This window comes from Myotis myotis, unplaced genomic scaffold (assembly GCF_014108235.1).
Source record: "Myotis myotis isolate mMyoMyo1 unplaced genomic scaffold, mMyoMyo1.p scaffold_m19_p_10, whole genome shotgun sequence".
Classification (NCBI taxonomy): Eukaryota; Metazoa; Chordata; class Mammalia; order Chiroptera; family Vespertilionidae; genus Myotis; species Myotis myotis.
The window spans coordinates 64,578,058-64,604,157 of record NW_023416314.1 but is presented as its reverse complement, the minus strand read 5'-3'; the positions used below and the strand labels follow the sequence as shown (position 1 = coordinate 64,604,157).

At 44.9% G+C, this 26,100-nt stretch overlaps 1 protein-coding gene across 2 annotated transcripts; it reads left to right on the top strand.

Annotated features, from left to right (window-relative positions):
• The first annotated feature begins 1,393 nt into the window (after positions 1-1,393).
• Positions 1,394-25,368, top strand: ZDHHC5 (zinc finger DHHC-type palmitoyltransferase 5). Of its 2 annotated transcripts, none has more exons than XM_036325808.1 (12): positions 1,394-1,546; positions 4,656-5,834; positions 13,822-13,943; positions 18,630-18,787; positions 19,726-19,898; positions 20,050-20,152; positions 20,802-20,893; positions 21,324-21,456; positions 22,112-22,235; positions 22,626-22,738; positions 23,690-24,549; positions 25,054-25,368. In XM_036325808.1, exons 2-12 carry the CDS (start codon positions 5,731-5,733, stop codon positions 25,217-25,219), a joined length of 2,148 nt encoding a protein of 715 aa, XP_036181701.1. In that variant the 5' UTR covers positions 1,394-1,546; positions 4,656-5,730; the 3' UTR covers positions 25,220-25,368. The 2 variants fall into 2 exon arrangements, with proteins under 2 accessions (XP_036181701.1, XP_036181702.1); XM_036325809.1 differs by lacking the exon at positions 1,394-1,546 and adding an exon at positions 1,625-1,767.
• The last annotated feature ends 732 nt before the right edge of the window (positions 25,369-26,100 follow it).

Below are 26,100 nucleotides of genomic sequence, written 5' to 3'. Positions count from 1 at the left end.
GCATTGGACACAAGCGCAAGGGCAGACCGCAAGATTGAGAATTACACTTTATAGATGAGGACCCTTGGCTTCGGAAGTGGCTGGTGGAGCACTTTTGTTTTTAAAGAGTGTTATGTAACAGCGAGAAGGGCTTTCAGAAGAGAAATGGCCTCGAACTAAATGAGAACCCTTGGCCTTACAGCAGTGTGAGGCTAATTAAGGCCAGGCGTGGCGCAGGTTTTCTAGGGAACTTTTTCCTCCCAGCGAGGCGAGGGATGCGGCGCCCACTCCCGTGCTGCAGTGAGAAACGGAGGTAATTAGAGTCAAGAGCAGGCCCGCACTCGGGGGGCCGCCCCCTCCGCAAAGGGCGCGCCCTCCACGCGCCTCCTTCCTCTTGATGCCCGGCGTCTGGCTGGAGCTGCGCCCCTCACGGGCTCTCCCAGTCCGGCGCCCCCTCCATGCGGGACCGGCAGCCCCAGACCATTCCGTTCTCCTGGGATTCTGCTGATACCAGGAAACCCGCTGGACCGAGAACTGCTTCATCAGTCAGTGGTTCTCAACCGTCCTGATGCCTTGACCCTTTAATACGGTTCCTCGTGTTGTGGTGACCCCCAACCATAAAATTTTCGTTGCTACTTCATAACTGTAATTTTGCTACTGTTATGAATCGTAAATACCTGATATGTTATATGTGTTTTCCGATGGTCGCGACCCACAGGTTGAGAACCGCTGATAGATGGTTTTAAATAAAGTTTTCGCCATTTAAAAAAAAAGGGGTGGGGGGAAGAGGAGGGCTATTTAGTCGCCAAAAGTTTGGCCAATGAAGGAAGGTGCTAAAGCAGGAAGACGGCGGGGCCTCTACAGGCGACTGGTTCTCCTAGAAGCCTGTCTGGACTGTACCAACGTACGTGGAGGGGGTTTGGCGAACTCCAGAAGGCAGCTGCTGGCTTTTGAGTTCTCCCAGAACACACGTATAACTACTTTTTACTCCTGAAGATTCCTTCTTGTTTACAGCAGGCAGGGAAAGTAGGACAAGGAGAAGGGGAGACTCCCCCGGCCACTTCCCCATTTCCGACTCCTGCGCAGGACGCCAACCCCCTTTTCCCAGTCGCCCGCGGGACCCGACGGCCTTGCGCGCGCGTTCTCGTTGTCTTGCGCGCGTACGGCGCTGTGCCCCTGCAGCCAATCAGAACGCGAGGTCGCTGCGGTCGCCGGGGTTCGCGCGCACGGCCTGGAGAGGGGTGGGGGCGGGGCTATGGGTGAATGGGAGAGTGAGCGGGGGCGGGCGCGGCGGCGAGAGCCGCATGAATGAGAGAAACGTGCCCGGCGCGAGACGTCGCGCGCGCCCGGGACAGGGAGCCAATGGGAACGCTGGGAGGGTTCGAGACCCGGCACTGAGGGCAACGGCCGCGCGCCGGCTCGGAGACGAGCGTCACTGTGCGGGAGCGCGCATAGCAGGGCGGGCGTGGAGCGTGCGGGGGCCGCGCGCTGCCTCTCAGAGGCCCGACGGCGCTGCCGAGAGGCGGCCGCGATAACGACGGCAGCGGTGACGGGAACCGTGCCGGGGGTGAGTACCAGGGACACCGGCCCCTGCGGAACCGGAAGTGCGGGGCCAGTGAGGTGGGAGGGGAGAGTGACCTCTAGGGAAGGGGGACCTGGAAGGGGGAGGTGGTTTGAGGCCCCACTGCTCCTCCGGGCCGGGTCATCCAACTGCGGCGGGACCCGTGGGCCCCGGAAACGGACGACGAGCAGAGGCCGGGGATCCACGGCCGCCCGGGCTCAGAACGGGTTAGTGCCGGCCGCTCGGTTCTACCTCGGAACCCCGGTCCCCCTGGGCGCCTGGTGCCCAGCCGCCGCCCCTTCCGCCCCCGGCCCTGCGCCGCTGGGCTCCGCAGTCTCCCGCAGCCCCAGTGGGCCCTGCCCAGTGAATTCCGTCCTCCTGTCTCGGTCAGCTCTGCCCCATACCGTGATTCTCCTCGCTCAGCTTCTGGGAGGGGACTGCGTGCTGTTCCCCTTTTTCCTCCCTCCGGTTCGGGTCCCCCGCTCCACTCCGCTGATACTTATTTTGGCTCAAGCCTCATCCTCTTACCTGTTTGCTCCCGTCTGTCCGCTTCCTCATTCCCACCAGCCGGTGCTTCGTGTTTTTAGTACTTTGTACTTAATACAAGCGGAGCTCAGATGTATTTGCTAAATTTTACCAATAGGAATCTCTCTCTTTATGGGACAAGGAAGTGGAAGATGTTCTATCCACTTGGCTGAATGAAAACACTTAGATGAGAAGTAAGAAAGTGACCTAAAGTTATGAAAGGTATAAGATCAGATATGTGTTATATTGTAGTGTAGACCCTTTTCCTGTCTTGGATTTTTCACTTCCTGATTAATGGTTTCTTGGCTAGGTTGATCTTCTATCCGCATTTCTATCCTTTTATCCCAGTATCCCTCTGTCCTGTATCAAATCTCTTCAGAATGCTCATTATCACCCATTCTTCAAAACCCACCTAATGCTCACAAGAATTATATACCCGTGTACTTTGCTATCTTAGTAAATGATAACGCCCATGTTAAACTTCTGCTTGACTTTTCAGCTATCTTGCCATGTGGATTATTCCATGAGACCTTGATTACTTTGTATTTAGATTTACTATGTTGTACTGTTACATCTCTTTGTTTCAACAAACAATACTTGTGTTTTACTGGTACTGTTCATATCCATTCACCCTTTAAGGAGGTCCTTTTATTAAACTTTTATTAGAGCTTTCAAGCACATATTCTCTAGTTTATTTCATATATACATATTCCATTCCATAAATTACTCTGCCTGTGTCATACACATGGCTTGTACACCTCATACTATTATGGATCCAGACTATTGGCTCTGATGAAACACACTCACCCTGCAATCTTATCCTTACTTCCCACATCCTTCTGCTAAGCCTTGGTATGTCTTTATTATACCCAATAAATTCTTGGGTTATGTCTTGTCCATTGTAATGTATATCCCCCAAACATCTCAGATGTTTCTCAGTATAATGCTCCCAAACTTGCATGGCCTTTTATGATCCTGCATTACTGTGGCAGTATTAACCCAAGTTACTTTTTTTTCTGTTAGAAAATATAATCTGAAATACCATATGCTGTCTAAATTATATCCTGCTCTAGATAAAATATAAACAGTACATTTTCCCATTTTTCTTTAATCTTTGGGGTTTTGAGGGGAAAGCTTAATGGTATTGTCTGCAAGTCAAGAATTTGCTTTTCATTGTTAACAAAGTTATGTAGGCCTACATTCAGAAGGTTGGGATTTGATTGTTTTAGGAAATTGAGAATTAAATAATCATAAATTAGGGACTAGAGAGGATTTAAATTTTTTAGGATGTTAACAATTTTTTGTACTATCTGAGTGTTCACTTCTAATATTGCTGTTTGGCCCTCTAAAACACTTTTTTAAAGAGAGACAATGCATCTTTTTTGAAGAAGGGTTCCTTTGCCTTCCATGCCACAGGTAAGAGAGGAAGTAATAAATTCCAGGGCACATTTGTATTTCATTTGAATCTTCTGATACTTTGATCTCTGCCTTGGTATTAAGGGAAATCCTAGATCACTTGGGTGTGATAAAGCTTTTATTTTTAAATTCTAACAAGTAAAATTTTTGGTCTGCAGATTCCAGTTGTCATCACTGGGCAGGTAGTATAGTGGATGAGAAAGAGACAGAAAGGGCTTGGGTTGGCAAAGGGGCATGTGAACTCTTGGGCTCTGAACTTGACTGCTCAAGTGATTCAGTGGAACAGCCTCAGGCATTCTCTAGCCTTCAATTTTACGGGGTGGGATAAGGGACTGTCTCCGATAATGTGAGTTAAGTGCTTTGAGATCACTAGATGAAAAGCACCCTATAAAATCCAAAATGCTAGTGTTATTTTGCTACTACCATCAACAGAAATAATTGTTACTTTTAATCATATTGAGGAAGGTGGGGCTCAGTTGACTTCCTAATAGACCAATGTAGGAATAAAAAAACTATTGAATTGGGAAAAAAGGACCAGCCCCTAGGGTTGACTCAGTTTTCTAAAGAGGGCATCTCACCGTTCAGTGCAAGCACATTTCTCATTCAGGTCCTTTCATGTGTTACTGTAGAAGACGAAATATTCAGCTTCTACCTCTTCAGGGTTATAACTAAAAGAGAGAGAGAGAGAGAGAGAGAGAGAGAGAAAGAGAGAGAGAGAGAGAGAGAGAGAGAGAGAGAGAACACGAACACATACACAGTAAGGAAATGAGACTTACTGCCCTAGTTTTGAGGTTATTTTTTTCTCTTTTCATAGCAAGAAATATTCCTTGTCCAAAGAGAAATCTCTTGTCTAGGACTGCTCGTCACGGCTGGCCCTTGTTTGTTTTTAGATTTTGATATTTGTTATTATTTGTGTCAGGTATGATGGCCCCCTTACAAGAACTAGTTCTTTGATGACCTTAGGCCAGGTGAAGCCATGTTCTTCTCTTTCTAATATGAACAGCATTTAGAATGTAAATGTAAGAGCCCATCAGACACGTAAGTGAAGTGGAAACTAATCTTTCTTTCAAAAGGCACTTTTAAACAGTGGTCTATGGGGTTTGAGCCTTGATGATGGTAAGAAATGCCCTGAAAGAATTCTTTTGATAAATATATTTGTTTTTGTTTTTTCCAGGTGAGGCACTGTAACCCAGTTGGACTCTGCATTCAAACAGCCCAAGATTGAAGACAAAAGAGCAGACACACTAACCTGGAAACAGGGACCTCTTTGGAACTTTACTTTCGTTCACAGTAATCTTTAAAAAGTATCGAGTGGAATTGATTTTTTTTTTTCCATCTTAATTTTGCTTATTGGGAAGAACATGGCCTCAGGGATTTTATGTTTCCCTTTAGTTTTGCATGAACTCTCTAGAAAACGGAGCCCTAAAAGGGCTTGAGAATAACAACAAGAGATTGAAGACAGACAAGCTTGCTCTTTCTGTTTTCCCTCCCCCTTTAAAGAAAAGGATTACAACTCAGTCTTGTAACAGCTGCTGCCCAGCTTTAGCCATCAAGAGAAAAGAAATAAAATTAAACCACCATTGCCATACTACAAGCCCTGAAGTCAAGGTGTGGGAGTGGTGGCATTGAGAAAACTGCCTAAAAGAGACAAGGACTACAGTAAAAACAGTTTCTCTTTAACGCTGAAAATCCCAGTTTCCTCCTTGGATTAAAATAGAAGCACAGGGCACACCTCCGGGTGAAGCTCGCATTTTGTGGAAGTGTGGTAGTCGTGGAGGTACTACAGTATCTCTTCCGAAGAATTTTTCCTTGTCCGAAGTGTTCTGCCCTACCCTGATACTCGCCCCTTCTTTCCTTTTGAAGACTTATCTCCATCCATGAGCTATTCCTTGATCTGTCTGACTGCCTGTGTTCTCTACCTGCAACCATTTGCATGTGTACAGTCTCTTGTTTGTCTCCAGTTTTCAAATTGTACAAGTTGTGTTTCTTAGTCTCCTGCCTCGTTCTGGGGAGGTGGTTATTCATTATTTGGAATCACCTTTCCCCCTCCCATATGCTCTCCTTCATTTGAGATCTTTTGACCTTTGGTTTCATTTGGGAGGGGGAAGGGTGATAATTTAAATTTTTCTCTTTCCCTGGTGTCCTGTGCTCTTATCTCCGGTGTTGCCCTCATCCCGTTTTCTTGTCTGTTCTGCCGTTGTGTGGGCCTGGGCTATGCGGCAGGGCAGATCTCCCATCAGACCTCCAACATGCCCGCAGAGTCTGGAAAGAGATTCAAACCCAGCAAGTATGTTCCGGTCTCAGCAGCCGCCATCTTCTTAGTGGGAGCTACGACCCTCTTCTTTGCCTTTACGTGAGTTTTCCCCCAGCAGTGGTATTTGGGGGCACTCCATGGGAGGTGATGGGCTAGTTTTTCTCTTGAGTTTTGCTTTCAAAGCCAAGCGACTGGGTGTTGGATGTCTGATAGAGGTAAATCTGAATCCCAGAAACATGATATAAATTTTACTCCATTGAATCCTCTACCTTCCCCTGCCTCCCTTCCTCTGGAATCACAGATGCTCATATTTTCCTACCTAGCTCCATCACTAGATGATCGAGTACTGGAGAATTTCAGAATTGATTTAGAAGATATACCATTGAGAGAGTTTTAGCTTTTAGTGTTACTTAAGGAGTGAAAGCCAATGGGAAGTGAACGCAAATTTTATTTAGGAGGAGAGTCCTAGAAGACTTTCTTTATATTAGTTCCTGCTGAAGGGAATGGCAGCAATTCTTCCATTCCCTGGTTGTGTTAGGAAATACAGTTGATATTAAAAGATTTCCCACTTGGGATATACAGACTTTGTTCATTGGCTTGTTATTGGAGGAGACTGATTTATTCTTCCCCTTTTCCCCAGTATTTTAACTGTCAACCATCTGGGAAACGTCTTTGCTGTTACCTGTTTATAATTAACATGGATCAGCCTTCTGAGCCTTAAACTGTCGAGGCATTGAGTTGGTGTTCTAGTTGTAGCTCTTGGAACAATCTGAGCATGGTAGATATTTCTGGGGAGTTCACTTTGCTGTAGTTCAGGCTTAAATGTAATTGTGAGGTGCTATTTAGAGCAATGGGAGGTTGCTGGGAAGAGGAAAATGAAGTGGTGAGGAATAAAGCAGTTTGGACTCATTGAAGGATGAATGAAGCAGGAATTGCTGGCAATTACTATTATGGGAAGAAATAGTGAACAGGAATTAAATCTGAGAAAGGAGGGAGGGAAACCTCTCAAATTGAGCTTATTCCATAAGGAATTCTAAAAAATATGGGTCAGCAAAGTAATAGTGGTGCTTTCTATTTAGTTATTTAAAAAAAAAAAAATTTTATTGATTTGACGGGAACTGGAGAAAGAAAGAAAGAGAGAGAGAAACATCAATGATGAGAGAGAATCATTGATTGGCTGCCTCCTGGGGATTGAGCCCGAAACCCAGGCATGTGCCCTCGACCGGAATCGAACCCGGGACGCTTCAGTCCACAAGCTGATGCTCTATCCACTAAGCTAAACTAGCAAGGGCTAATTATTTGTTTTTGGTAATCCTCATCCGAGGATATCTTCCCATTGATTTTTAGAGAGAGTAAAAGGGAAGGGGAGAGACAGAGGGAGAGAAACATCATCTATTGGTTGCCTCCTGCATGTGCCCTGACCGGGCCAGGGATCAAGCCAGCAACCTAGGTACATGCCCTTGACTGGAATCGAACCCGGGACCCTTCAGTCCACAGGCCAACACTCTGTCCACTGAGCCAAACTGTCTAGGGCTCTTAGTTGTTTTTTTTTGTTTTACTCTTTTTAAATATATATTTTATTGATTTTTTTGCAGAGAGGAAGGGAGAGAGAAACATCAATCAGCCGCCTCCCGTACACCTCCTACTGGGGCCGTGCCCGCAACCAAGGCACATGCCCTTGACCGGAACCGAACCTGGGACCCTTCAGTCCACAGGCCGACGCTCTATCCACTGAGCCAAACCGGTTAGGGCGAGCGCTCTTAGTTTTTTGATAAGGGAAAGATCTTTTACCTAAGGTACAAGCACGATCCTATTTCTCACCTCTTCCTCGGATGAGTAGAAGTCATAGTTTCCTTGCCCCCGGCTCTCCAGCCTGAACTTACCTGTAGAATCCTTCAGGGATCTAGAGCAGCCCTGCTCGTCTCTGGTCTTTATAATCTTTGTCTCAACATGTTCAGTGTTCTGCCCTTCTTCATGCATTGACTGCCAATAAGGAGGAGGGAATTTTAGTGTCATCCTTATTTTGGTTTCTGCTATTATGGGTAGGTAGAATCAACATTTTAACCATGGGACATTTATATGGGATCTTAGTATCCTTGTAGCCCTTGTGGTGCTGTGTCAGGAGGGATATATATAAGACCACTTTGACACCCTCAGACCTGCTTAATTGGGGAGGTTCTATCTTCCTTCAAGGGTCAAAGCTTTGGGGGAAGTTGGAAATTCAGGGGACTAAGTGGTTTCTCTCTTTCAACCCATTTGTTCTTGAGCAGAATCCTTGCTCTTTGCTAATCTGGAAACATTGAAGTGCTTGGCTGGTTATACCAGTTTTGCCACAAATTGTTGTCCTGACATAGACATTTTCTCAACTGATAGTTGAAACTATTTAACCTACTTTTCCATTCCCTGGTGCCAGAAAAGTAGGAGTCCTCCTTATTCTATGGTCTCATAGCCCGAGGAAAAAGAATTTTGGAGGACAATATTGACTTTCTTTGGAATTACTGCCTCTAATCCAAAATTAGAAGCCTTAAGTCCTAGTGAGAGTTCCCCCTGGCACTTTCCTCAGGACCAACTTCTGGGCTCTCTTTTCCTCGCTAGAGTCTCCTCGCCCATCTGCGGAGACATAAACACCCTGAACCTCTGACATTCTCAACTCTTCCTCTCCATCTAACCATAGCAGTTCCTCTACAAGCATACATCTGGACTGAGGTGCCACTGATCTAAAAAACTGTTCTCTTACATATTCTATCCCTTTTGAGGTTCAAGTCCTTGGGGAACCCTCTGTTTAAAACTGTATACAACCTAGAACATAATTTATGGTTTCAAGTAGAGAGACAAGAGGAAGGCTCTCTTTGGACCAGTTCCAAATAGGGGCCTAAATCTGTAACAATTCTGTCATCCTTCTATTCTCTTCCCTAGGCTACAACTATCTTTTCAACCATTTGTACAGGCCCCAGGTGAGAATTACTTTGGGACCTAGAGGACTGGGAATGGGAGAAAAAGTCCCTTTCAGCTGGCAGACATTATTAGTGGAAGCATATAGGCTTCAACCGATTAGATGTATTTTTTTTTTCCATATATTTTATTGATTTTTTTACAGAGAGGAAGGGAGAGAGATAGAAACATCGATGAGAGAGAAACATCGACCAGCTGCCCCCTGCACATCTCCCAGTGGGGATGTGCCCGCAACCCAGGTACATGCCCTTGACCGGAATCGAACCTGGGACCTTTAAGTCCGCAGGCCCAGGCTCTATCCACTGAACCAAACCGGTTTCGGCTAGATGTAATTTACCTGCCAAGTAGGGAAAGCTATGAGCAGATTATTATCAGTTGGGCTTGATCATCAAAAAATGGTGATCTTTTGCCCCAGAGAAGCTTGAATAGAACAGTTCAGGTCTTCCTCCGAGAAGCCTAATCCCCCTCATTCACTAATTTTTTTCAGTACTAAAACTAAGCAGGTGAGTTATTGGGGATCATGTCTTAATTCTTTCCTCTTTTTAGTGCTTGGGAAGGAGAGTGTCTGCTAAAGTAACCCTCCCCCTTCTAATTAGGCATTAGACTCTGCATTTAAGATAATGTGCCTGTATCCTTTTTGTCTTTACTAAGCCTCCTTTTGTGATTGGCAGGGTCAGTGCTAGGTAAAAGGAATGCACACTTTTGGGGGGTCAGGAGACAGATTTTGGTAAAGCCTGTTAAACTTTGTGGACCTGTTTCTTCCTCTGTATAATGAGGAAGTTGGCCTAGAGCAGTTATTTAAACACCACGTCCTTTTTCAAATGAGATCTTATTTGGAACCCCAGTACATAAAACATAAGGGTAGAGCTGTCTGGTTCAGCTGAGGCAGGTGCATAGAGGCCCAGCCACTTGGTGCATACTCTTTGTCTTCCTGAGGAGCCTTGAGACCTTTTTAGGGCTCCTGGCAGGGGTCTTTGAAATAAAACACTGAATTGTATCCTCTAAAGTCTCCTCAAACTGTGAGTAAAGTCAACCAGTGTCTCATTTTGTTAACTTTTTAAAAAATATATATTTTATTGATTTTTTTACAGAGAGGAAGGAGAGGGATAGAGAGTTAGAAACATCGATGAGAAAGAAATATCGATCAGCTGCCTCCTGCACACACCCTACTGGGGATGTGCCCGCAACCAAGGTACATGCCCTTGACCGGAATCAAACCTGGGACCCTTGAGTCCACAGGCTGACGCTCTATCCACTGAGCCAAACCGGTTAGGGCTCATTTTGTTTCCTTTTAAGGCCGGTTAGGGTGGGCATGGGGGTACATCTCTGCTGCAGGTGGTCCTCTGAAGGAAAGATAAAAAAGTCTGGGTTGTGCAGAAATCTGTGATGGTCTTTCTAGTGTCCCATCCATAGAGAGCTTTCTTCCTTTCAGTTTCTACCTCTGGCCCCTCCCAACCCTTTTACCCCAGAGAGTTGGGCAACTGGAGTGACTCTCCCTCTGTTTTTTTTTCCTTCATGACTGGAGGTGCTAGCACCTGATTTGAGTGGGAGCAGTCTTGTGATTTAGGGCATTAATTGAGCAGTGGTTGTTCCTTTTCCTTCCCACGTTTTTTTCTCATCCAGGAGTAAGTGTCCAGGTCCTATGTCTTGCACTGAGCTGTTTGAAAGTCTGAGTAACACACATGCACCATAAGTGAAGTGTTTTAAGGGGAACTTACCCACCTATAAGAGAAGAAATTGTTTTCCTGTGAAATCTTGATCCCCAGGGTTAGGAAGAGGGGTATTTATTTCAACCTTTCCTCATTAACAAGGAACACTAGTCATACATTCAAACTATGTGTTAGGCATGGATGGAATGTATAGACTTGTCCTTCAGGGAGGGTAGTGCCTGTGTTTCAAGTGTTCTTGAATGTCCAGTACCTCAGAATGGGGAAGTGGAATGAAGGATGAAGGTGGAGCTGGAATGATAATTGTGATTGTTGTAATAGTAATGTGTTTTGTGTGTGTGTGTATCTTTTAGCCAGTGAATGCCCAGTATTAAGCCATCTGGTTTAAAAAGAATTCTAGGGTCTTTTCAAACTTTGTCTCCAGTCTCATATCTGTATTATGTAGTTGAAGTAATGAACTTGGAGAGTTTTCTGTGGATTACCTTAGGCTATCTAGCAAAATATTGATTGAGAGAGAATTAAAATCAAAGCTTCTTGAGTCCTACTTGTTTTTTTTTTGTACTAGGAATTGAACCATTTATAATAGGAAGTGTGAGAGATGGCTACGAAACAGATTTTTCAAGAGTGTAGGTATTGAAACCTACTCTCCCCGTTTTATTTGGCTTGAAAACAGGAGGGCTGAATGGGTGGGCAGAAGAACCTGTTCTTTCTGGGTTGGTATAGGAATGGGAGTTTCATCAGTGAGTCAGTCAGCCAGCCTATTGGGCTGAGGCCACTCCCTGTGCTTTGGAGCACTATGATTATTGCTATAGGCTGAGGACGAGCCCCAACAACTCTCAGCTCAGCCCTCATCTCCTTCCATCAAAGGCAACAGATTCAGACAGGCTACTTGGGGTGGTCACCTAGGATCTGGCAGAATACTATAGCAACAGCAGTCTTCTCCCTGAGCTAAACAGAATGGGATATGGCAGGAACAGGCACTGCTCACACATGCCTCTCCTTGGTAGGGTGCTCTCTGAGCTAGAGTGTTTAGGTTGGAAGCAGTAGGTCCCTGATTTGCATCTAGGAGCAAATACTGCCTATGCACTTATTTGTATCATTTCTAGAAACTGCCAACTCTAGGACAGGCTTTATTTTGGCAACAGATCCTGGAACTTGATTCTAGGTTTTCACACTTTGGGATAGGCTGATATCAGGAAGGTTGTAGAGGTAAGGTTCATTATACCAGAGTTTGGCCAGATACAGAAGAAATTGTGTGATTTTCTTTGTTTGGAAATGCAGAAACTGAAGAAAGAATGGGGTCAGAAAGGCTGACATTTGGGCCTGTGAAGTAGCTGATGTCTCATTGTCATTCACCTTGGTTTCCCTCAAGAACAGAAATACCCTTATTTATTTATTTATTTTTCAGAAGCTCAGGAGGCCGCCACAGTAGCCATAATGGCCAATTCTAGGAATGAGACTTTTAAATCATGGTACCTCAGTGTTCTAAGGATTTAATTTCTTTTTCCCTTCTAATTATCTTCCCAGGCTGTAGGAGTCAAGTGAGTCACCCTTTCTCCTCTTCCCAGGCGGAAATTAAAGTGACAGCTAAGTACTAGGGAGGGGCTCTGACCTGGATGACTGGTTTTCAGTTTCTCTCCCTCCCAAGAAGCTAGGAACTCAGGCTTTAGGTGGGGCTGTGTAAGGATTCTTCCTTCTTGCTTATAGTTCACCCCAAAACCTGCCAAAATAGGGGGACATTTTCTCTGAACCAAAGAAACCCCAGAGGAAGAGGCTTCCATAGGAGACTGATAATAAACCCAGAATTGTGATGGGAGATCTGTTTTTTCCTTGAAATCAGTGCCTTTAACTCTACCTTCATTACTTCATTATCTTCCAGTTTTGATTAGGAGAAGCTAAGAGTTAATTGATATTTATTAGTTAAAAAACCTTGCACATAATATTTACTTAAAAAATTTTAATGGAATTTGAATAAATAGATGGTGGTAGTCAAGATGCTTTGTGACCATCACCTTTGTCTCTTATTAGTTTATATCTCATTAAGGAGCTCAATTCCTATGAACTGTCTTGAGTCACTGCTCAGGGCTGTGCTTTTTGTTTTGGTAGAGACACATCACAACAGAATCCAGGATTGCTGTGGATGAATTCTTCAGACTCATGCTGTCATGTTCTCTTGGCCCCTGCTTCCTTCAATGAATTCTTCCTTTCGTTCTGACTGGTCTAGATAAAGGGGACAAAGACAGATGCTGTTCTAATTCTAAAGATTAAGTTCTCAGCCACAAAGCAGATTAGGGTCTTTAGCCACTGTCTTGTAATGGGAAATTTTTCCTGAGCTGAGACAGGAGAGAGGGTCTTTGATATTACTGACAGAGCAAGCAGCACATCTGTGTTCTGAAACTTCCAGCTCCCAGAATATCATCAGAGAAAGGAGGAGCACCTGCAGCATTCCTACTAGACTCACATCCAGACAGAAACTGAGTGCAATCCTGGACTGGGGCACTCTTTTCTTTTTTTAAATCCAAGAAAAGTTACCTTATGCATATTTCTTGATTTGGACCCTGTGAAATAGTGGATATATTTAACCAGCTTCTTTTACCTACAGGATTTAGGGTGGTTTGGTCTGGTATCTTCTCTTATTTTTATTTTTTTAAAGCGTTATTTTAGAGAGAGAGGAAGGGAGAGAAAGAGAAACATCCTTTGGTTGCCTCTGTACGCACCCTGACCGGGGATTGAACCCGAAACCTAGGTATGTGCCCTGTCCTAGAAACGAACCCATAACCTTTTGGTGCATGGGATGACATTCTAGCTAAGTCACCCGGCCAGGCCTGGAATCTTTTCTTTATTCCCCACTCTTCTGCTTCATTTATAGACCTCAAGAAGTGTAGTTTTGTGCCATTCATATTTGGGTATTATTTTTTCACCTTGAGAACTAGTTTCTAGATCAATAAAACTTTCAGGAATATCTGACGCAGTGAAGAAATGTTAGGCAGTTGAGAGCGATACAAAGCCAGAGGGAGTGGGAGCCAGAGAGGCAGGTGGTATCTCATGCTTTGGGCCAATGTACAGGTCACTGGGGCATGGCTGGGATCCAGAAGCCTCAAGGCTGCTACAGAGAAGGGAGTGTAGTTGGTATTAGTTACATACTCAGTCCCTAACTTTTGTGCCTTTTTAAAAAGGAGATGAGAGCAGATTCTAAAACATTGGAAAGATCCACCAGGGAAGAAAGAATCTGAAGAACACAGACCTTTAGTGCAACGGGTTATGGTAGGAGAGAGTCAGAGTCTTGTTCCTTGGTCTAAAATAAGCATTTCTTTGGGAAACTAGACACATTTGTTGGGAAGGATACAATTTGAGACAGCAAAGGTGAACTACACAAGATTTAAATATAAGTATGTGGGCTGAATCTTTATATGGTTGGTGTCCAGAGTGTTAGAAGCAGCCCCTCATTTTCTTTCTTATCTGTGCAGCTGTCCAGGACTAAGCCGTTATGTGTCACCTGCAGTGCCCATCTACAATGCGATTGTTTTTCTCTTTGTGCTGGCTAACTTCAGCATGGCCACCTTCATGGACCCAGGGATTTTCCCTCGAGGTAAGATTTTCCTCTTTTTTGGAAGCTCATTACCTTTGAAAAAAGAATGATTTTTGGACATATACATTGAGTGATAAGGTTTTGAGATACTTTTATAGTCTAATGATGAAAAGCAGGTCAGGGCCTTCAGTTCTACTGTATGTCATAACTTCTACCCATGTGATTCACTTTGAATCAACTCTTTGTTTTTCAGTTATCTGTTCAGCAGAAATATATTTTGAACATACTGGTTGGGCGGTATTGCTAGGCACAATACTATCCAAGATGAATTAGGCAGTTAAAACAGTGTGGTACAAATTGTAATGGAGGCATGAACAAGATTCTGTGAGACCATAGAAAAGTGTGCACTAATATGTGCCCATATAAACTGGGAAATGCTGCTAATGGTAGATAGGAATGACTTTACCAAGTAGAGGATGGAAGGGAAGGACATTCTAGGCAGAAGCTTGTAGCCATGAAATGCTGAACTCAGTAGGATGGAAGGTAAAGAGCATGGTAAAAGGGTTTTGCATACAGAAGTAGTAAGCTGTTTCTAAGACAGGAGGTGAGAGTAAAAACTGTCATTGATAGAATAAGAAGTAGAAAGACACTGATGAAGACACCTACTTTTTCTCTCAAATGTGAAGTTATCTTGTAAAAGTGAGACAAGTGGAATTGGGATAGCAACTTCGGTGAGGTGAAGTTTTTCTGAAATTCATATGTTAAAAAAAGCTGTGTTATTGTGCTTCATTTGTAACTTGTTTCAAGTATCAAATGAATGAAAGGAACTTTAAGTTCCTAAAGACAAGTAGGGCTATTTTAATGAGCTTTTAGTGTTCTTTTGTCAAATATTTATATATTCCAATGATTTTCAACCAGTGTGCTGCAAGAATTTTTAAAACATGACTATTTAGTCGGGCACTGACTTCTTTTCTAGATTGTCAAATGAAAAAAATGACAACCAACACAACAGTAGCCATCTGGTGTGAATAAATCAAATGTATACCTTTTTTTTGTCACATCAGCAAAATGTATATTTTTTTGTGTACCAAAAAATTTTAGTAATTAGTTTATGTGTGCCATGAGATAAAAAAGGTTGAAAGTCACTGATCTAAGGAGAAACTAAGATGGCGGCATAGATAAACACCGGGAAATTGTCGCCTCACACAACAATTGAAAATTACCGCAAAGGACTGAGCAAACATCATCCAGAACAACAGAAAGGCTGGCTGAGTGTAAATTCTACAACTAGAAGGAAAGAAAAGCACGCTGAGAGCCAGAGGCGCTGCGGAGGTGAAGTGCAGAGGTACTGCGGCTCGCGCGCGCGCGAGGAAAGGGGGTGGCACCTGAGGACGCGGCTGTCTTTTTGAATCACAAGCTCCCGACTGCTCTGAACTCCGGTTCCAGGAAGTCTCTGGGGACCCAGGACTCATACGGGGAGAAGCTGGTCTGTCCAGCAGCAGGCGAACTTGAAGGCGGCTTTCCCTCAGAGGTGCTTGCAGCCGTTACCGGGACACTGAGACCCGCGACTCTGGGCGGAGAATCGGCCATAGCTCCCTGATCCGCCCTTTGATTCCCTGAGACCCCGCCCCACCCAGGCTGCGGCAGAGGCTTTTGCATGTGAATGTACCTAACTGCAGCCGAGCCAGGCAGACCCGGAACTTCCAAGAGAAGGCCCAAGGCCCGGCAGCGGCTTGCATTGCTTCACAGCTGAGCCTCTTCGTGGCTCCTGCTGTGTGGCCTCAGGCAGAGGCTGAATTAGCACCTCCTTAGATCCAGGAGCCACTGTACCCAGTGGTCAGAGGGGGACCATCCAGGTTGCAACTCCTCAGATCCATAAGGGGCACACTCGGAGCAGACTCAGTGAGCACCAAAGCCCCACTGAAGCAAGTCTTGCCCCAGAAGGGTGTCTTCAGCACAGAAGTTCTCCCACTTTAGACACAGCTGATTCTCACAGCCAATTGGCCTGGAGGTCAATTCCTCCCAGTGATTCTACAACAACCAAGGCACCAAGAGTGTCCACCCCAGGTAACTGGGGAGGCTGAGCTACAGGGCCCTACAGGACACCTGGTGCGCAGGGCCACTCTATCAACACAGGGAAGCTGCCAAAATGTGGAGACAAAGAAACAGGTCACAAATGGCAGAAATGGAGGAAAGCAAACGATTGGATATAGAGTTCAAGGCCACGTTTATAAGGTTTTTCAAGAATTTTATGGAAACCGCCGATAAATTTAATGAATCCCTCAATAAGTATAGTGAGACCATGGAGGACATGAAAAAGGACCAACTAGAAATTAAGCATACACTGACTGAAATAAAGAATAATTTACAGAGATCCAGCAGCAGACAAGAGGATCCCAAGAATCAAGTCAAAGATTTGAAATACAAAATAAACAAAAAATACCCAACCGAAAAAGAAAAAAGAAAAGAGATTCCAAAAATATGAAGATAGTGTAAGGAACCTCTGGGACAACTTCAAGCGTACCAACATCAGAATTATAGGGGTACCAGAAGGAGAGAGAGGGCAAGATATTGAAAACCTTTTTGAAGAAATAATGACAGAAAACTTCCCCTACCTGGTGAAAGAAATGGACTTACAAGTCCAGGAAGCGCAGAGAACCCCAAACAAAAGGAATCCAAAGAGGACCACACCAAGACACATCATAATTAAAATGCCAAGAGCAAAAGATAAAGAGAGAATCTTAAAAGCAGCAAGAGAAAGACAGTCAGTTACCTACAAGGGAGTACCCATACGACTGTCAGCTGATTTCTCAACAGAAACCATGCAGGCCAGAAGAGACTGGCAAGAAATATTCAAAGTGATGAATAGCAAGAACCTGCAACCAAGATTACTTTATCCAGCAAAGCTATCATTCAGAATAGAAGGTCAGAGAAAGAGCTTCACAGATAAGAAAAAGCTAAAGGAGTTTATCACCACCAAACCAGCATTATATGAAATGCTGAAAGGTATTCTTTAAGAAGAGGAAGAAGAAAAAGGAACTCTTACCATTTGCCACAGCATGGATGGAACTGGAGAGCGGATAAATACCACATGATCTCACTCATTTGTAGAATATAATGAACAACATAAGCTGATGAACAAGGACTGATCCAGAGACGGAGAGGCATTGATTGGACTGTCGGGACTTGGAGGGAAGGTAGGGGAGGGTGGGGGTAAGGGGGAAAGATCAACCAAAGGACTTATATGCAAGCATATAGGCCTAATCAATGGACATGGACAACGGGGGGGTGAGGGCATGAGCGGGGGGGGGGGGCGGGTGGAGGGGGTAGAGGATAACATGGGGACAAGGACACATATGTAATATCTTAATCAATAAAAAATATATTAAAAAAAAAAATTTCTGGAGGTAGTGGGTGGGGGTGGCCGGGGGTGGCCGGGGAGAGGTCATTGGGGGGAAAGGAGGCTTATGTAAGACTTTAAACAATAAAACATTTAAATTAAAAAAAAAAAAAAAAAGTCACTGATCTATATGGAAGACATTATGGTCATTAGGGGTGATTTTTTTTTTTTTTAAAGGTCCTTGCTTTCAAATGAAGGGAAGATAGGAAAGACATTTGTATGAATAGGTACACTGCGTATCCTATATAATGAAAGCCTAATATGCTAAGTGTCTGGTCGTCCAGTTGTCTGTTTAACCAATCAAAGCGTAATATGCTAATGCTGTGCTAAGGCCGCTCAACCGCTCGCTATGATGTGCACTGGCCACCAGGGGGCAGATGCTCCGATTGGTAGGTTAGCTTACTGCTGGGGTCTGGCCGATCAGGACTGAGCAAGATGGGTCAGACACGCCCTGGAGCCCTCCCCTGGTCCCTCCCAGGCTTGCCAACCTCCCACATCTCTCCCTGGCCTGATCATGCACCGGTGGGGTCCCCTGGCCTTGCCTATGCCCTCTTGCAATCTAGCCTGAGGGACACGCCCCCGTCCCCGCCAAGTGCATGAATTTTGTGCACTTGGGCCTCTAGTTAAGTTATAAGAGTAACCAAATAACTATATAGTACTTAAAAAAAATAAAGAACTCACTTCTGATAGATGATGGTGTGGAAGGATCAGAGATTTCAAAATAAATAGCATTAAAAAATTTTAAATATAAACATTTTAATAGTGTATGTTCATTATATAGAAAGTATAAACAAGACAAGTATCACCTATAATTTCACAGCTCAGAGATAACTAGTTTACATAAATTTATAGTATGTAAACTGGGAATATAAGTGTATCCATATCACAGCCACCTCTGAGTCATTTTCTCTTTTTTTTAAAAAAAATGTTTTTATTGATTTCAGAGAGAAAAGGAGAGGGAGAGAGAGATAGAAACATCAGTGATGAGAGAGAATTATTGATTGGCTGCCTTCTGCTCACCCCACACTGGGGAATGAGCCCGCAACCTGGGCATGTGCCCTGGCCGGGAATTGAACTATAACCTTCTGGTTCTGAGTCATGCCAGCCGGGCGAGTCATATTCTCTTGAACCTCATTTCCCAGTGCAGAATAAATTGCTTCTTCAACTGTGTTCCAATAATGTTGTATAAAGAGCTGATCTCACAGTATTAGTTACTAATTCGTAGTCTCTCCCCCATTAGTTTTGAATTCCTTGAAGGCAGAGGCCATATTTTAAATATCATTGCATCCCTAATGCTTGGTACAGTTTTGGCACAGTTGTTTTTTTATTGACTTTCCTCTCTGCAGCTGAGGAGGATGAAGACAAGGAAGATGACTTCCGAGCTCCCCTTTACAAAACAGTGGAAATCAAGGGCATCCAAGTGCGTATGAAATGGTGTGCCACCTGCCGATTCTACCGTCCTCCTCGATGTTCCCACTGCAGTGTCTGTGACAATTGTGTGGAGGTAAGAACCCTGAGTGGGGTCACTTGATGCTTAACCCAAGTGATTTTCTGTCTCATAGAGTAAAGATTGAATCCTGTGCATGAAATACAGTCCTGGCTAACTATGTGGGTAGTGTGTACATGAGAGGTAGAGTGCAAATATTATGTTACAGGAGGGACCCCAAGTGCCCTAGGCTTTCCCAGCACCAGGATTCATGGCTCTAGCCTTCCTTCCCTTGGGTCATCTTTCTGGTTATGTGTCCTGGCTTTGTGTTATCTCTTGTGTTTACATCATCATACTGTTGCATTTAATTTTTAGTTATATTTTTCTTCCTGTGTCCTTTTCATTTTACTTAAGGTTTTGTGTTTTTTTGGGGGGGTTTTTAGAGAAAGGAAGGGAGAGGGAGAAAGAGACAGAACCATCCATGTGAGAGTGGAACATAGGTCAGCTGCCTCCTGCATGCCCCCTACCAGGGATGGAGCCCACAAGCTGGGCATGTGCCCTGACCTGGGAATTGAACTGGCAACCTTTCCATGCCCAGGATGGTCACACTGGCCAGGGCCCTTTTATTTTTTACTTTTTTCCTCCCAATCAGTTTTTACGTAGCTGTAAGCATTTGCCTATCAGATTTTCCTTTCAAGCCTCTTTTCTCAAGAATCTTGATATTTTTGCAAAGCCTCTGACATTATTCCGTTTCAGAGTTCCTTGGTCACATAGGATAAACTTTGAGAGGCACCTTTGGTCTTTGATCATCAACCTTTGGGAAGTCTTCCTGTGAGACTGGTAGAACAAGATAAACTGCTTGATCCTGTTTCCTGTTTTAATGTTGCAACTAAATGATTAGCATAACCATAGATAAAAACAACAGTTAAGTTCTGCCATTTGTCTGTCTTCTTGACTGAAAAGTGATCTAGTGCTGTGGTCCAAGGATGCCTCTCATTCTCTCTTTTTGCCCCTAGGAATTTGATCATCACTGCCCCTGGGTGAACAACTGTATTGGTCGCCGGAACTACCGTTATTTCTTCCTCTTCCTCCTTTCCCTGACAGTGCACATTATGGGTGTGTTTGGCTTTGGCCTCCTTTATGTCCTCTCCCACGTGGAGGAACTCTCAGGGGTCTGCACGGCTGTCACGTATCCTTTAAGGCTTGGTGGTGGGATTGGGAGGGGGAAGAATGAGGAAGGTTGAATCCTGTGGTAGTAAGGCTCAAGGGAAGATGGCTACAGTATGGGCTGGAGAAGATGAGATCATGTTGCTCTGCTCTCCTTGACTGTTTGGCTTCAGGATGGCAGTGATGTGTGTGGCTGGCTTATTCTTCATCCCTGTAGCTGGCCTCACGGGATTTCATGTGGTGCTGGTGGCTCGGGGACGCACAACCAATGAACAGGTACAGGAAGAAGTGATGGGAGACCTCTGCAGAGGAGGGCTTGTCTTTTAGTCCTGTGATTAGTGTTTAGCCTGTGCTTCTACAAATGGATACCTAAATACTCTATTTTCTGCCCCGCCCCCTAAATATGTTTTATGAGGTAGTGTCCAATTTCCTCATGCAAACATGAGAATAGAAGCCATCTCCAGTTAGCATTTACAGAATGTCCACTTATACTGGACAATTTGGGCTCCGAACTTAGAGAGGCTTAATAAAAGATCTGCGTCAGCCCTCAAGAAGCTTATAGTGCTGCTTAAAGACAGTTATTTTTGTGCATAATTAACCTTGCTTGCTTGGTATTTTGTATATTTTAGTTTTCAATATTCAGAGAGCTATTTATCCCCATTTTACATGAGGAAACTGATGTTGAGGGTGAGATAGCTATGGTGAAGAAGACCTAGGATTTGAACTGAGGACACTGACTCTAGAGTTGCCATTCTTAGCTATCCCAGGTAGAAGTTGGTTGATGGCAGGATTGTGTTTTACTCATTTTTTTTTTTTTTGTATCTCCCAGATAGTGGGTATACAATAATTTTTCATTGGTTTGTGTTTTGGTCTTTGGAAGTCAGGGACCCATTGTCTGACTGCTCTGGCTCTTTTTTCCTCCTAGGTTACGGGTAAATTCCGGGGAGGTGTGAACCCCTTCACCAATGGCTGCTGTAATAATGTCAGCCGTGTACTCTGCAGTTCCCCAGCACCCAGGTACATCTATATCCCTTTGGTCTGCTGTTCACCCTTCATTATAACTTTTGTCTCCTTTGGGCTGCTTCTCGTGCCAGAAGGTCTGATGGGAGACTGCCATTAGGAAGGGTTCTCTTAGAATGGGAAGTACCTACATGGGAAAGACATGCCATCCTTTAGTGGACACCATGAGTTCAGTTGATAGTCATCAGGTATTATGGTTACTCTCCTCTGAGAGTTGAGATTTACTCCAGAGTGTCCTGAGCTAGCTATCTGCCCAAAGGCCTAGTCTTATTACAGTCATGGAATCAAATCTGTTCAATATTGATCTTTTCACTGGCCTGGTTGGACTGTTTATTGTGTAAAAATGTTTTACACAAGGTAGGCAATCAGTAGATACATTGGAATGAATGAATGAATGAATGAAAGCCTTTTTATTCTTAACACTCAGGTATTTGGGGAGACCAAAGAAAGAGAAGACCATTGTAATCAGACCTCCCTTCCTTCGACCAGAAGTGTCAGATGGGCAGATAACTGTGAAGATCATGGACAATGGCATCCAGGGAGAGCTGAGGAGAACTAAGGTGAGGAATTTAGGGGAGCAAAATTAGGTAACTTGGAGGCTCTCCTGGTAAAGAAATGGAAACACGCTTTTAGTTTACATCTCTCACTTTCTGACTTGTGTTAAAATTACTTAAAAATATATATCTTGTCTCCATTAGATTGTAATTTAGTGACATTATAAATTGAGTCCATTCATTTCCATGTCTTCATAGGACTTAAGATAGTAGCTTGCAGGTGGTTGGAACTCAAGTAGTTAATGGTAAAAATGAACAACGCCCAGGCCAGCCTGTGCTCGAATGGTCAGGGGTTCAATGCCTGGTCAGGGGCACACACCTGGGTTGCAGGTTCGATCCCACGTGGGGGAGGCAACCAATCGATGTGTCTCTCTCACAATGATGTTTCTCTCTCCCTCTTCCTCCTGCCCTTCTACACAACAATCAATGGAAGAATAACCTCACAATGAGGATTAACAACAACAAAAACCAACCCACAAATAAATGGCAGGATTAAACTCTTGTTGAAAACTTTTTTTAATCCAGTACCATTCTCAAACTGACTCTTGTCCCTTGTCTTCCAGTCCGTTTAGAAATATATAATTGACTCTCCAACACTCCTCTGTTACCAGTTTAATACTTGTGAATTGCCTAATGCCCTGATTTTCCCTCTTTTATCCAGTCTAAAGGAAGCTTGGAGATTACAGAGAGCCAGTCCGCAGATGCTGAACCTCCACCTCCTCCTAAGCCGGACCTGAGCCGTTATACAGGGCTACGAACACACCTCAATCTGGCTGCTAATGAGGGTAAGGGCAGCAGGAGTGAGAAGGTGACTGAATTGTAGCGCAGATACAGGCAAGGGCTTGATAGTGCTTTTGCTGTAGCTGAGAACACCCAATAGGTGGCACTTGAGCCACTACTTTGAACAGCTGGGAGAAAGGGGATACCACTTAGCTACTGGCAGTGAATTAGATGTTTGTGGGGGAACTGTCAGCTTTAGACAGAGAGCATCCTGTTTGATATATTCACTGAGATCTGAACTAATAGGAGTCTTTAGTCTTGATTTCAACAAAATCATGTTCCCTTGGCTGAGTATACCTATTCCTACCTTGTTCTCTCCTCTACCTTAAGGAACTCTAGCTAGGTTAAGAGCAGAGCTTGTAAAGTGGTTCCTCTGGGCCTTTTTTTCCCCACAGACAGCAGCCTGTTGAGCAAGGACAGCCCCCCCACACCTACCATGTACAAGTACCGGCCAGGCTACAGTAGCAGCAGCACATCAGCCGCCATGCCTCACTCTTCCAGCGCCAAGGTACTGGGTTCTCCCTAAGTAGTAGGGTTGTAAATATGCCACTTGTTCTGGGAAGAAGATTGGGAGAAGGGAAAGAAGAGGCAGAGGGAAGAAAAGAAAATCAAAGGCATTTTACTAATTGTTGGTGTTAGTGTAGTGGTCGGCAAACTCATTAGTCAACAGAGCCAAACAGCAACAGTACAATGATTGAAATTTCTTTTGAGAGCCAAATTTTTTAAACTTAAACTATATAGGTAGGTACATTGTATATAATTAGGGTACTCCTAAGCTGGCCTTTGCTAAAAACATCCTCAATCTGATTGAGGTACGTTCACTGAGGTGGACCCCTTCCAGCTCTCCCATCCTCAACTCGTGCATGAATCGTGCGTGCCTCCCCCCGCGCTGCGTATCCCGCGGCCCGCCTGCGCCGTGTCTCCCGTTGCCCGACCGACCGACCGACCCCCCCCCCCCCCCCTTCTTACGCCACTTCTTCAAAATAGACTCGCCCAGGTCGAAAACTGACTTCTGCGCATGGGCCATGAAGTTTCAGTCGCACTGTACGTGCGTGCCCGCATGTGGTATTTTGTGGAAGAGCCACACTCAAGGGGCCAAAGAGCCGCATGTGGCTCGTGAGCCACGGTTTGCCGACCACTGTGTTAGTGGGATTGAATCTTGTTGATGTTACTTCATTAAAGGGGCAAGGAAGCAAAATAGATAAAAGCACTGATTGTCATACCTAAGTTCAAACCCATCACGAGCAAGTTACTTAAGTTTTATTTTCTGCATCTTAAAATGTGGTATTATTTGTACTAACTCAGAGATTTGCTTTAGGGGTTAAACAAGATAATGCATACAAATGTTCTAAACATTGCTGGCATGTAACAGGGCATTTTTGAGGTACTCCTTGGGCTCTGGGACCTGGTATGTCATGTGAGGAGCAGCACTAAGAGCCTGCTTTATTTTCTCCCCCAGTTGAGTCGTGGTGACAGCTTGAAGGAGCCAACCTCAATTGCAGAGAGCAGCCGCCATCCCAGCTACCGGTCAGAACCCAGCCTGGAGCCAGAGAGCTTCCGCTCTCCCACTTTTGGCAAAAGCTTTCACTTCGACCCACTGTCCAGTGGTTCACGCTCCTCCAGCCTCAAGTCGGCCCAGGGCACAGGCTTTGAGCTGGGCCAGTTGCAGTCCATCCGTTCAGAGGGCACAACCTCCACTTCCTATAAGAGCCTGGCTAACCAGACACGCAATGGAAGTTTATCTTATGACAGCCTGCTCACTCCTTCCGACAGCCCTGACTTTGAGTCAGTGCAGGCAGGGCCTGAGCCAGACACACCTTTAGGCTACACCTCTCCCTTCCTGTCAGCCCGGCTGGCTCAACAGCGGGAAGCTGAGAGGCACCCACATTTGGTGCCAACTGGCCCAGCACACCAAGAGCCCTCACCAGTCCGGTACGACAATCTGTCGCGCCATATTGTGGCCTCCCTCCAGGAACGAGAGAAGCTGCTACGCCAGTCACCCCCACTCCCAGGTCGAGAGGAAGAACCAGGCTTGGGGGACTCCGGCATTCAGTCGACACCAGGCTCAGGCCATGCCCCTCGTACTAGTTCCTCCTCAGATGATTCGAAGAGGTCACCCTTGGGCAAGACTCCATTGGGACGCCCAGCTGTGCCCCGATTTGGCAAGCCAGATGGACTAAGGGGCCGGGGACTGGGGTCCCCTGAATCAGGCCCAACTGCTCCATACCTGGGCCGATCCATGTCTTATAGCAGCCAAAAAGCCCAACCTGGTGTCTCTGAGACTGAAGAAGTGGCCTTGCAGCCGTTACTGACACCCAAGTAAGTATTAGTCCATCCTGGCCTTCAGCGAACTTATAATTAGCATCCTGCCCTGTAGAAGGCATCAGGACTGCCCTTGTATGTTCTAGTGCAAATGGACCCAGGGTTGTCCTGCTTGTGGATAGCTCTTCATTTTCATTTTCACTCCAGCTGCTTTCATGGGCCATTCCTGTTAAGAGACTGAAGTTTAATACTTTTTCTTAATCCTGTCCTCCTAAAAATTTATTTGAGTGTAAATATACAAGATAGCTGCTATTGGAGAGAAGAAATAAATAGGAGATAGGGAATCAGGCTTGTTTCAAGCAGTGCAATAAAACAAAAGGGAATGTTTTGATAAGAAAGCATATTTAAGTACAAATCATTTAATTAAGTTATTCATCACACTAAAAAAAGTATGTATGGAGAAAAGTACATCATTTTTCCCCCCCGAACTTTTAAAACTGTCTCCCCTTTCTGTGTTTTGTGTCCCAGTTCCTGACACCTCTCTCTCTCTTTCCTTCCCAGAGATGAAGTACAGCTCAAGACCGCCTACAGCAAGTCCAATGGGCAGCCCAAGAGTATAGGCTCAGCTTCCCCTGGCCCAGGCCAGCCACCTCTCAGTAGCCCTACAAGGGGAGGAGTCAAGAAAGTGTCAGGAGTAGGTGGCACCACCTATGAGATTTCGGTGTGAGCCTTCGGCACCTCCCCTCCCCCACACCTCTGCGCCTGCACCAAAGGGCCCCCCAGGTGGCCACCTTCCTTTCCTCAAGGGGCTCTCCTCCCCTGCATGGACATTTTTTTAAACCACCGATTCCAAGAGGATGAGGAGCGTTTTATAAAATGCAATGGGATTGGGGAGTCGAGAGTTGGGGCCCTGAGACTGGGGCAGCAACCCCCTTTACCTATTAAGACCTTCCCTTCCTCAACCCCTGGACCAGACTCAGTGGACATTTGTGCAATTGCTCGCCCTGGAGAGAACCAGATCATTTTTAAACCAGAAATAATTTTTTTTATTATTGTTACGGATTCTATTTTTTTCCTCTTCTGCGTTACCAGGTGTGTGTGTGTACATATATATACATATATATATTATAAATATCAAAGAAATTATATATCTATCCTGGGATGGGAAAATGAGGGAGGGATGTTTAAGAGGGGGATCTTACTCTTCCCATTCCTGGGACCAGCAGGAGAAGAGGAAAGATGTGAATAGAAGTCTTCCTTTGCCCCAGGGTTCTCTCTTTTGTCCATTACCAATTAAGAAAATAGCACCCCATGTTGTCGGTGCTTAGTGATCAGGAAAGGAACTGGAGAGAGGCGAGTCTGAAGTCTTGGTCAGAGGAGAGAGTAAAGTTTTCAGGGCTCATTGGCACTTAGTTTTCCCAGGAAAGGGGTCACAGCCCCATGATGTTTTTGGTGGAGGAGAGATCAGGAAAAGAGCTTTGCCAAGCTCCAGAAACAACTGGATAATCCCCTTTTTGGGATGGAAGGATTAGTTAGGGTGGGCTTCTTCAACTAGCCCCTCAAATCCTTCCCCCGTTTCACACACAGTTAACATTTTTAAATCCAAGG

What these genes read in the sequence shown, in the direction of transcription:
- ZDHHC5 (XM_036325808.1), top strand. Translation starts at nt 5,731, where the DNA reads ATGCCCGCAGAGTCTGGAAAGAGATTCAAACCCAGCAAGTATGTTCCG. An exon ending in TCTGTGACAATTGTGTGGAG is followed by an intron (nt 18,788 to 19,725) that starts GTAAGAACCCTG and finishes TTTTGCCCCTAG; the next exon opens with GAATTTGATCATCACTGCCC. An exon ending in GGGGTCTGCACGGCTGTCAC is followed by an intron (nt 19,899 to 20,049) that starts GTATCCTTTAAG and finishes GTTTGGCTTCAG; the next exon opens with GATGGCAGTGATGTGTGTGG.